Here is a 13,042-nt window from a genome sequence, read left to right on the forward strand (position 1 = left end):
TAGGGGGGCAGCCTTACCTACCTCACCAGACCCCACTGCTTAACTGTATTTTCAGGGGTATCTCTCTCACCCACACATTTTTAGTTGTGCCAACCGCCCTGTGCCCCTAATGGAAAGAGATTTTTTTTAAACCACAATCATATGTATTTTGAGGGCTGAGAAAGTTGAGGCTTAGAGACTTTATAAAACTTGTCCATAGGATGTAACTGGTGAGTGGTGATTGCAATATAAGCCATGGGTATATTTACCATTTGACTAGATAGCTCCAACAATGAGTAGTTAATGGCTTGAGAATTTTATGTATCAACTTAACCATAGATATAAGAAGGTGGGAGAAGTGAGATAATAACTCACATAAATTTGCTGACACTTAATTTTGCTGACTGAAAAGTTAACATTAATCATCCTATAGCTTCACAAAAGAGTGTCTTATTTCTTAAACTAAATGGGAAGATTATCTGGTAAAGGGAAGTTTCTTAAATTATAAGAAATTGGGAAGGGAATGTGGGTCCAATTTAATCCATCCTTTACATTTTTACGTCAATGAGTTGTTGAGACAATGTGATAAGTATAATCATTAAAAGCACCCATTTTAGTTAAAAAAAAAAAAAGGAGTTAAGAATATCAGAGAAAGAAGGCGTCCTCGTAGATGCTCCACATGATGAAAGATCATTTAACCGTTGTGGTTTGGGTCTCAGAATCCACTAGTTTTGGTTTTCTTTCTGGGGTAGGGAGGCTTGAGTTTTTCATCCTGGAAACTTCACTCTATAGCATAATACAAAGTTCTTTTAAGTCGTTTTCCCTACCACATAAAATTGTGAACTTGTTCTTTGATGAATTTTTAAAGATACTAAACAATGTTTCAAGTGAGTCAAATGCTATTATGACCTTTTTAATACAAAGTTTTTATTAACTGAGAAATGTCATATACTGCATTTTCAGCATATTTGTCCTCATTATTCCTCTTTCCCCTAATTCCTCAACCCCTCTCAATTTCCTGTCTTTTTTTCTTTCTTTTTCTTTTTCTTTTTTTAAAAACCTATCCAGTCCTATTTGTGTTTCCATATACTCAAGAGTATGGAGCCATCCACCAGAGGGCATTTGATCTACAAGAGGCAATACCCTTAAACAAAACTGACTCTCCCTTACCCAGAAGCCATCAAATCCCAGTAGATCCTCAGGGGGAGGCTTGCCAGCCTCTCCCCCTCCCTGGTAGATTGTTGACTGCCTTGATCTTGTGCAAGTTTTGTGTCGGCAAGCACAGCAGCTTTGAGCCCATGAGTGCAGCTGTTCTGTCGTGTCCAGAGATACTGTTTCACTGATTAACATTAGGAATATTAAAAAAAAAAAACCAAAGGAAAGATATTTCATAACCTTCATGAGGTGAGCAGAAGTGAGGCAAGCAGGTAACTGTCCATTTAAAATACCTTACATGGTATTTTAATCCCATATCTGCCATTTACTGCCAATACTTTGGAGAAATATCTGTATTGACGTTATATCAAAAGTATGCACATGTCAGATATGTTGTTTCTTCCAAGGCCTTTAAAGAAATCCAGAACCACTATTTCCCCCCTAGGAAATTGTCTTATTTATTTAGTGTATTAAACTCCTCAAAGGCTTGGTGGAGAATGCAAAGGTAAGAAAGGTCAGAGTTACATAAACAATCATCCTTATATATTCATGTGTGAGTTGAGATCTGTAACTGTAAAAGCACATGTCTAAAACCAAATTTTATTTCTGCAATCTAGAATCCTCTCCATCCAGACAGAGGCCTGCTTTTTAGAAATGTATATAAGATGGCCCACTGTCTCTTTCAACTACATCTTTAAAAAAGGCAAAAACTCAAACTGTGTTGCGACTTTCAATGATAAACTTTTATTCTGAATATACTGTTTTTGCACAAGATTTAACACAACATTTTCTGGGATTATAAATATTTTTATAACAGTATTATACAAATTTTTACAAAATGTTTTCATCCTGCTAGTTAATTTCCACAAAAGTGTCAAGAGAACATAATAAGGGAAGGAAAGATCTGTTGTTCACAAAAGCCTCGTGGCCTTTTGCATGATGCACAATGAGTGTTTCATGAAGGGAATCCCTAAAGCATGATCCCACAGTCACACAGCACAAGGGAAGGACAGCTTTGCTAGGTCACATTGGAAACTCAGTTGGCATCTACACAAGACAGTATCCCAAGAGTCTCAGTGGAATTTCCATGGTTCTTTTATGTGAACTAGAGACAAGGTAGATGAAACCATTGGTAAGAGCTATCTAATTCTGCAAAATTCTGAAAGTGTTCATCACTTGATAGTCCTGTTTTAGTGATTTGTTCTTTACAGAAATGTACACTGAATATTAACAATATTAACATTCTGCTATGGAAAACAATGCAAGTTCCAGCTAATGGATAAAATATTTGGAGATTGGGGCAAGTGGAAAAAAAATCACAAAATCCATTGTGTCTTGCTAAGTTAGACTCCATGCCTTTAGACTTACGATTTTTAAATTAAGACGTAGAATTTAAGCTTTGGTGACTTGAAGACAGGCATTTAAATGAGATGTAAAGTACAAGAGAGCATCAAATAAGCAAGTAACACTTGGGTTGCAAAGGTCACTTAAAAGGGATACTGCCTATTTGAACCCCATAAGGCCAGTTTTACAGTTAATAAAAGGAATATTGTATATAAGAAAACATACAAATGGCAGCAACACTGTGTTTTCCAAGGTAAGCAATAATGCTTCAAGCATTAGAAACATGAAAAAAGATCATACTAAAATCTTGTAGGCCCAGGACCTAAAAATCTCTTCAATCAAACTTGCTAACTATGTCATGTTAAAAACCTGTTACAAATATGGACCACGATTGGCGTTTGGCAGTAATGCTGGTTGTTCAAATGAAGAAAAGATGAATCCATTTATGCAGAAATTCTTTCCTGCTACTCAACACCAATGCAGGACTTGTTTTGACTTTGTTTACATGACAAAGTACACTGAGCTACGTGAGTATAGCAACAATTAACTAATGAAAACAGTTAAACATTTTTAAAGTGATCTCTTATTTAGTTTTGTTTCTGTAAATAACATACTATACTTATTCTTGCCAATAGAATTTGCAGAAAAAAATGTTCAATGTGATATTGTAATTTTGGCGGATGGGTATTACTGTCATTTATTTTTTATTCTGTACGCAAAAGCATGAACATTAGTATATGTCATGAAAAGAAGTTTTAGTGAGAAGGCAAATTTTTGCCCAATTTGTTACCATGTATGTGGTGGTGATTACACAGAACTGGAATCAAACAAGGCCTTGCCAAGAGGTGCCAAGTTCAGCAGTGACTAATATAATAATGTCATTGATGGTAAAACACTCTGTGAGTGACATTAGCCATGAAAGTATAGTCAATACACTTTAAACATAATTTAAGGTAGGTTGTTGTTTGCCAGAAGCAATTTAATGGTTTTAATGTGCATCACTTTATATGTAGAAAGTATCAGCTCCCTTCCCCAACATGTCCAGGATTTAAAATAGTCTAGCAAAAGGTAATAATAAGTTTGAAATAATTAACAAACAACATGACTTGGACATATTTTCCCTCCTTTTACATTACCTTTCTGTTTTCTAAGGTCAACAACAGTTATGAATAGACTAAAAATGACAATGTATTAGAAGTGGTGACTGATGTCATTTCTTAGGACAATATTGGCAGAGTGATTCCAACTGCCTCTCCCTCTTTTGAATTAAACAAAATCTTAGCTTATCAAATGTACACAAATGGTACTCAGGTGGTGATAGCATGGTGGTAGGAAGGAATTACAATGTATGCAAAGCTATAAACAAAACAATAAACTATGTTAAAGAGTTGGCTACAACTTTGATATGTGGAGCATATTAAATTATGCTGGAGAATGTAAATAATTCTGATTGTAAAATGATATATGTGAAAATTTCCAGCATATGCACACACCAATACTTGGCATGTTTAACTAAAAAGAAAAAAAACCTTCATTTATCATAAAGAATATATGCATACTTTCAGCTTACAGTAAAATTACTCTTTCTAGACACATTCATTGTTTTTACTCTTTCTTCAAATACTGTTTATTCCTGAAAATAATTTTTCTAAGCATAAATAAAGTTTAGCTACCATATTAATCTATAATGAAATTCTGACCTACTACACTAATGTTTTCCACCAAGGAAGCTGTATAAAAACAAATTTTATTATTCACAATCAAGTGTTCATGTGCATACACATAGATTCAAGGTTTCCTATTTGTTCAGATTAATGTAAAACCCCTCATGAAGTTGCATGGGAATTTTGGTCATGTGATCATACCAAATGGAGGGACAGAAGCAGCAAGAGCAGCAATTTCTGGATTGTACATGCTACTATTAAGACGAACAAAGAGGAAACCTAAGATGAATCTTTTTTGAGAACATATATGTACTTTTCAAAAAATAAATGTGTTAAATCTGATTTATGTACTTAAAATATCTGTACATAGGTTTTCAGGCAAAAGCATGAATCTGTATAAAATCCATGAATTCTCATTTCATCATTTGCCTAACCCAGTCATTCAGCATTTACATCGCACAGTATATTCAGAGTAGTTTAACAACGTGTTAAAAGATGACTGGAGTGCATTTACACTGCAAGGTTCAGATTCTTACATGACAATAATGTCACCCAATTTAACTCTTCAGTGGACTATACTCTACAGTAAGAAGAAAAACAAACCAGAAAGTTAAAATAGCAGCAGCATCATGCAAAATACCCTTGGCAACCCAAGTTCATTAACCACAGGAAAATGTTTCCCCTCCCCCCCAACAAGCTTCTCTTAGAGCGAGTTAAATATCTGGCTAGCACTACATGACTGTACTTTGAACAAAAGGGCTATTACGCCACGCATTAAAGGGCTTTCATTTATGAGGAAATGTGTCATGAACTCCAATTGCACCCACAAGCACCTGTAACTTAGTTACTCTTCATTATTCCCTTCATACCTTACCCAAACTCAACTGGTCACAGTTGTGTTTTGTTTTTGGCAGAGAAATCATTCTTTTATAAGGCATTTTATTCATGGCAATTTTTTGGTAGAAAAATTAGCCATTAGTTTGTATTTCAACAGTTTAGACCAATGTATTTTCTCCCTCCTTCTCTCTCCATTTAATAATGACTCACAGCAGGAATTACTTTTTAACAGAAAATAAGTGAAGGCAAAAATATCATTGCCCCCCACTAGGGCCTTTTTCTTTTCTTCTTGGTAAAACTGCAGCAGGTTGAAATCCTAGGTCAAAGTCAAGACGCTGCTTCTTTTCATAACGCCTGCATGGGGGAGCCTTTGACTTGTAATCACCAATGGCGCAACAGTGAACTCCCAAACTTCCCACAGAGCACAAACAGAGTTTTGCTTTGATGCTAGACATAGATGATGCAGCATTCACACAAGTTTCAGGTTCTGACACCTTGACATGCAGCCAGTGGGTGATCAAGAACCTGAGCCTCAGATTTATGCCGTGGTAGAGGCCCAGCTAATGTTCTGTGTAGTTTCTTCAACTGACTCTATTTTAATGTAACTGAGGGCTCATGTGTTGGCAGGGTCTGGGTTTTAGTTGCAGATCTGGGGTTTAGAAGGTCACAATAGGTAGTGTCTGCTTCCAGATAGCAGCCAAAGGAGTATGAATTGGAGTCCAATGATAGACCACAACGAAGGATTTAATCCAGAAACACCACCACAGTCGGTGTAATCCTCCTGTTGGGAATCCAAACAAATAAATAATATAACCATCTTGAATAAACATGTAACAGAGAGACTTTTAGGTTAATTTGCATTTAGTCCACTTTTGAACTTACCTGGTAATAAAATTGCTTTACCTAGGACTGAAGTAAGTAATATTGATCTAGATTTCACTGTATAGAAACTGTGTTAAAGTGGTCTCCCTGGTACCATTTGACAAATGCTTGAAGTTCTGATAATGATGAAAGTTAATAATAATGAATTCTTGCTTGGATATAGAAATTACTAACTAAAAGCCTCACTGAAATGGCAAAAAATCCTTTATATTTATATATATAAGAAATAAAAATAAATAATTTAATATTTTAATAATTCCCAACAATCATGATTTTTGTATCTGTGCTCCATAAGCAGAAATCAATAAACTCAAGAAATAAAAATCCATTTCCCATATTTCTGATGTCTAAGGTGAACTTATAGGCTACAGGTAACACCCTGACTTTAGGAATTATAATAAAGTGAGATATAATGTATTTGAACCTGAGGCAAATCAAGAGCATCCTGAAAACACAGAATTCAAATAAAGAACCAGGCTGGAAAAAGAAGCCAGGCTTACCCACTGAGCCATACAGTGCCACAGCGCATTCAATGAACACACCTCCTGGCGTTCTTCATAGACCCAGTAGAGGCTCAGTTAGATCCCTAAGAACCCAGTTATTTTTTACCTTTTCTTCCCAGGTTCCATTCTCTGCCACATTCTCCAGTTTAAAATTCCTCATAGTGAATTTCATAAAAAAAAAAACAAAAAAAAAAAACAAAAAACAAAAAACAAAAAACAGAACAAAACTCATGTCCACTCATTCTCATAAACATTTTTTAAAAATTCATAGATCCAAGGCTCATCTGCCGTGAGTCTAAATAGGTTACATAAAGGAATATGAGTGTTCTTTGTAGAGCAATTTACAGAGTCCAAACTCTCAAAGATTGGGAACTTCTGATTTACTTCTCTGACAGAGATTAAAGAGCTACTTGAAGCTGAGTAAATAAATGACATTTCTTTTTTGTGTTTGGAGGTAGTATATTATGTTTTGTTTTCTGAATTATAACTATGTCATTTCCTTCTAATGAAATAAAACAGCTGAATACATCCAACAATAATGGCTCACTTTTAAATTTAGGTAAATCTGTAAGTAAGTAGAAACTTCAAAATTACCCTTTTAATGGAAATAATACCCATAACACATACATTGTTTCCCTTTATTTTTAAGAGACTTATTTTCTTTAACCTTAACTTCATTAACCTATGTGTTGAGTGATTGTGTCAGCCATGTTAGTCATGACCAGTGCTATCCTGACTCAGAGAATCATCCCTCAAGACCCTTACACATTGGGCCCAGTGACTTTTCCCTGTAGATGGAGGAGGGAAGACGAGGAGGCACATAGGGCTCATCCTTTCCTGAGCAGCTAACAACTGCTAAGAAGAGATTTGGGGAGGTATAGCTGGTCACATGTTGTCTACACTCCTGCCAATAAACTTGGGAGGAATCATTACTCTTATCTGCTGCTGTCTTCTCTACCTAAAGTGAATGGAAATAGACACAACAGGAAAAGTCACATAACATCATGAAAGTCATGAGATAGGTAATACATTTGGTCAAGTTTTTACATGTAGAAAGTGTAAGAATCATACACACATGAATTTATTTTTACAGATTCATTTTATGTACTCAGTGATATACTTTTGTAATCTGGGTTTGCTTACTAATACAATTCTCCCAGTGGGCATGCTTTAATTTTGATGACCTTCAGCATTTTTGCCTGTCCTTCTCTTGCTCTTTACCTTGTATATCTGCATGAGAACCCTGTTGAAAGGTGTACTTTGGATGCTTATGTTTTAGAAAGCTTTCATGGTGTGGCGCTTTGTAATTGTATATCAATAATCTGTTACCCCTCAGGGAACTACAGGATGCCAGGGCTCTCACATCAGATGGTCAGGAGGGCCACATTAGATGTGCCCAGATGGCATGTGTTTACTTGATGCTGGTTCAACCCTTTCGATGCATAACTGTGGTAAAGTGCTGTCTTGGAAAGCAAATATCTAGTGAGGACAACCTGAGCTCAGATATTTTTGTGGTAGACATTGAATTTGCACAGAGATCACAGTCTTTAAAACCTTTCCTGTAAATGATGCTTAGATGGAAAAGTAACTTCCATTTGTTGTAGGAAAGTTGGATAATAAGTAAAGCCACCATTGCAGTAGCCAGTGACGAAGCATGAACAAACAGAGGCCTTGCCTTGCAGGATTGTCTCTGCACTAACGTGTAAAATTCAGAAATGCTCATATTTCAGTAAATGTGCTTCGTGATTCTCTTGATGTTCTTGTCCATTTTATGAATAAAATTTTAGGTCTTTTTTGGGACATTTACATGTTGTTTTCATTAATATTCATTTTATGGAATATTTTCATTAAGGAGTGATAGCTTACAAAATCCAGTAGTAGTTATTTTTATGTCTAATTGATAACCTGTAATCCATATATAAAATTTATATGATTGAGAAAAGTAAATTGTATAATAAAACTTAAAAATTAATGAATTTTTATACCATTTCATATCATATCATATAATAAGTTGGTACCCTTACATTCTATTTTGCTCATCTTTATTATTACTACAAATAAGGACAGTATCCTATTACACTTAAAGTGATTAATTACATACTTTTAATGGAATGATAAATGTATATTCCGAATCACACTGTGTATATTGATTTTTCTGGATGTATGTAGATAGTTTATGAATGAATATCCTTTGAAATATGTTACTATGAAAATCATTGTTTTATCATCTCTGAACCAATATGGCTATTTCCTGTGCTTCCCTCCGCTTTCCCACCCTTCCATGAGCCCACACTGCTCTTACTAATACCCACACAGTCTGGGGGATTCCTAATCAATGGATACCCAAGCACCAATCAGGGAGGAGCACAACAAATGCTGCTGTAGCAATTTCATAATGACTCCACAGCATCAGAAATGAAACAGCATTAACAATACATGGAATATGGACTACAGATGCACCCCACAGCAGTTATTCAACAGCTCTGCTTTCTTAATCCAGAAACTTCCCCAAACATTAAAGATTAATGGCCATTTTGGCACAGATACAAATATAGTGCCTAAAATGAGTTCAGAATTTAGGAACCTGTATACTAAAATATACATAACATATATACGTAAATAAAATATATATAACAATAAGCATACACATTTTAGGAATAAATCCAAAGATGCTACTTAAGTTAGATTTGTCTAAAAAAATATGAATGACTGGTTCAGAAATTCTTAAACTACTTGTTACAACTGAAATAGTCCATTAATTCTATGTTAGCAGTTTTAAAACTTACATCACAGCGACAAGTTCTAATAATTACGTATTGAGTAAAAGTAAAATTTCATGAAGACCTTTTCAATTATTATCTATATTGGTTTAATGCTTATACCAACATCTTATAAGAAAATAATAATTTTTAAACTAACGTAGGAATCTGACTCACTGGGCATAGCATGAGAAATAGATGCACCATTTGAAAAAGATGACCTACAAAATGATATTAATATTGGAATTTTAATCATCTTGTTTTGAGATTTTTTTATCATGGACTTAAGTATATGGGTTCTTTTATAAAATTCTAAGTCAAAACCTAAAGGCCAAGCAAATTAGAGAAAGTGACTGACCATCTACACCACACACAAACGGAAGTAAAGTGAAGATAGGATCTGGCATGACTCCTTATACACACAACTTGATCCTAGTAACAATGGGCAAAGTAGCAGGAAAGGGAAAGAAAACACAGAGAAGAAGACAGACAGGATGAGATTTCACACAACTTTCTGGAAATTAGCAGTTAAGGTGAGCCTCCATCCAGCACAGTGTCACAGTGACATTGCAAGTAAGCATTGTGAAAGTACTCTACTGTTAAAGAAACACCACATGTGGTTAGCACCTGGCCAAAGTAGCTGATATATCTAGATTGTAGGGTCAGATATCTCCAGTGCCTTGATCAAAAGATACAGTGTCTTCTGATGGGAATATTTGTGACAGGGTTTTTACATCATGATGGGGGAATGTCTTTCTATATGCTGTGAAAATATGTTGCTCTGATTGGTTGATAAATAAAGCCATTTGGCCTATGGCAAGGCAACTTAGAGGCAGGTGAAAAATCCAAACAGACAGGAAGGAAAAAGACAGAAAAGGAGCCGCTGCCAGCCACTGCCATGAGAAGCAAGATGTAAAAGTACCGATAAGCCACAAGCCACATGGCAAAGTATAGATTTATAGAAATGGGTTAATTTAAGATATAAGAACTAAAGCCAGGCAGTGGTGGCACACACCTTTAATCCTAGCACTCGGGAGGCAAAGCCAGGTGGATCTGTGTGAGTTCAAGGCCAGCCTGGTCTACAGAGCGAGTTCCAGGACAGGTACTAAAACTATACAGAGAAACCCTGTCTTGAAAACAAACAAACAAACAAACAAACAAACAAACAAACAAACATATAGGGACTAGATAGCAAGAATTCTTTCACATCCATAGTTTAAAAATATTAGCCTATGTATGTTTATTTGGGTCCAAGCAGCTGGGGGCCTGGCAGGTGAGAGAGATCTGTCCTGACCACGGGCCAGGCGGGACACAGGAAAACTTTCAGCAACATCATCATCTTGTAAATTCATCTTTGTGACTCTTGTCTATGTTTGTACTACTGAAAGTTCATGACAGGTAGTTGGTAAGGAAAGTTTCTGTAATGTCTATCGCAACTCTGGGGCTCCTAAGCAACTCTTTGCGGAATGCTTTAACATGAGCAGGCCTCTATAAAACATGAGAGATAGGAGGTATGGCAGAGATAATGGCAGAGGTGATGCGGGATGCCCTTCTGTATACTGTGAATATGTGTTGCTCTCATTGGTTGATAAATAAAGCTTCTTTGCCCTATGGCAAGGCAGGATAGAGCCAGGCAGGAAATAGAAATAAACGTTTTATGTAGCTGAATATATGTGTATTGTCTGAGTATAACACAGGATGTCAAAGCAGTAGGAAATAGAAAGTGTCAAATTTTAGGAAAAGTTGTAATCATCATTAAACAATATACATTAGGCATGGGTTGCAATATCTTGTGAGTTTAACCTTCTGTTTTGTCTAAGATAAAAGGAAAAGAAATTAATACAGTTGAGGGAGTGACAGAATTAAAAAGGATATAGTAGAAAGGAGAACAAAATAACTAAGTAATAACTCAAAGAGGCTGTGGCACCATGCACAGGACCTGCATAGGACTGCACAGATGGGACCACAGAGCTGAAGAAGTGGACACACCCCCATCTCTAACCCAGAAGCTAGCTCCAACTGATAGCCACTGGCAAGTGAAACTGAGTTTTCTCCAAGGGAGTCTCACTGGGAAAATAACCCACTCTTGCAGGCAGGCCCTTTGCCCAGCTGTAGATGGCCAACACAAAATGAACTTAAGGTAATCTTTGGAGGTTCTGTGTCTCATTAATGTTGTGTCAGGGGTTTTGGTTTTTGTTTCATTTTGTTATATTTTTATAACCTTACAGGTCCTTTGTGTACATATTTAGGCTACTGGTTTTGTGCTTTCATGGGATTCCTGTGTGTGCAAAAGTGTCTACATGCATTTCTTGTGCTGTTTCTTTGGCTCGTTTTCTTGTTTGTTGTTTTGTCCTGCTCCAGTTTGTTTGATTTTGTTTTTATTTCTTAGATTCCTGTTTTCTAATTAAAGACAGAAAGGGCATGGATCTGGATGGGAGTGGAGGGGAGGAAGAACTGGAAGTAGTAGCAGTAGTAAGGGGAGGGAAAACAGTAATCAGAATATATTGTATGAAAAAAATCTATTTCCAATAAAAGAAAAAAAATATGTGCCCCAATTCTATAGCACTCAGTCAATAGTGGGCTTGCAAACAACAGCTCTTGTTAGTATGTGTCCTACTAACCATCGTAAACTAATGCTTTTGGAGACCTGGAATGCCATCCTCATGTTTACTATGACTTTGGTCTGATAGCATCCCATGTTCCACTGTGGTCTTGGGATCTCTCACATGCAGTCCTAATATGGTAAGGCTGCAATACATCATAGGTTCTCTGAAAGAAATAGCCTAACCTATTTTTTTACATGATTCTCAGTCACTTTTCTTCTAAATGTTTTACTGAACAATTAATAAGTATCTTTTATATAAATATGGCTTAAGAATTACAGTTTGAATGGATGGAGAGTTGGCGCAGAGGTTAAGGCTGATCTTTCAGAGGACCTGGGTTTGATTCCCAGTACTCATGCCATGGCTAACAATTAGCTGTAACCCCAGTCCCAGAGGCTCTGATGCCCTCCTCTGGCTTCCTCAGGCATGAGGCACAAATGTCGTGCACAGATTATACATGCAGACAAAATAAATTTTCTTAAAAAGAAGGAAAAACTGATATAGGAGAAAGTAGAACAAAATGATTCAATAATAATTACTTATAACAAGTTTTTAATTGAATGATGACTAAACACATACTAATTATAATAAAAATAACACACTTTCAGGAATGGAATATAAATTAAAGCAGGCAACGCATTTCCTGTGATTAACATTTTCTACAGGTTATTATTCATTGTATGTCTTTAACATAATTGTATAGTCTATTAAAAGGTTTATTGACCTTAAGTGTTTGCAAGTACTATAGTGGGAAAGACAGAAGAAGAAGCAACTCCTGACTTTATGCTAACCATAAAAAGTATAGAAATGGAAAATTTTTGTTTACTAGCAAGTACATCATGCTAATGAGGAAAACTATGATAAAGACATAATGAGTTAAAAATGAAAACACATCCCTTTAACTCCTTGTGGAAAATAACTATTAATTTATTAATACTTTAATGCATTAAAACCCTTACCAGGACATTGTTATCAAAGCAGACATCAGGCCCTTTTCTGTATCTGGGCTGCTTAACCATGTCGCAAGGATCTGGACCATCAGCTAAAGAGGCTTGTCAAGGAACAGAGTGGATGTAACTTCTTCCCCACATGGTAAAAGACGCAATGAGACATATTTATTTCCAAAATCAATCAAGACCAGTGCTATGCCAGTGCTTTCAACCAACAGAACAAAGTATTCAGGACTGTGAGAAACTATATGTTCAATGAACTTTTCTCACAGTTCCTGAGTAACGTGATCAGTTCTGACCTTCACATTTTTGGTACTGCAGTTTATTTTTCTCTATATGAGCATACACAGTGTGACAGAGTTAAAT

At 35.9% G+C, this 13,042-nt stretch overlaps 1 protein-coding gene across 2 annotated transcripts in view; it reads right to left on the reverse strand.

Moving 5' to 3' along the window:
* Positions 1-1,855: 1,855 nt before the first annotated feature.
* Cacna2d1 (calcium voltage-gated channel auxiliary subunit alpha2delta 1) overlaps positions 1,856-13,042 on the reverse strand; it is a 440,143-nt gene continuing 428,956 nt past the window's right edge. For both annotated transcript variants that reach the window (XM_059257264.1, XM_059257263.1), the window contains exons 37-38: positions 12,686-12,768; positions 1,856-5,760 (exon numbers count right to left, since the gene is read on the reverse strand). In XM_059257264.1, coding sequence (XP_059113247.1) covers positions 5,644-5,760; positions 12,686-12,768 — 200 coding nt within the window. In that variant the 3' untranslated portion in view covers positions 1,856-5,643. The remainder of the gene's footprint in view (positions 5,761-12,685; positions 12,769-13,042) is intronic.

This window comes from Peromyscus eremicus, chromosome 3 (assembly GCF_949786415.1).
Source record: "Peromyscus eremicus chromosome 3, PerEre_H2_v1, whole genome shotgun sequence".
NCBI classification, from domain to species: domain Eukaryota; kingdom Metazoa; phylum Chordata; class Mammalia; order Rodentia; family Cricetidae; genus Peromyscus; species Peromyscus eremicus.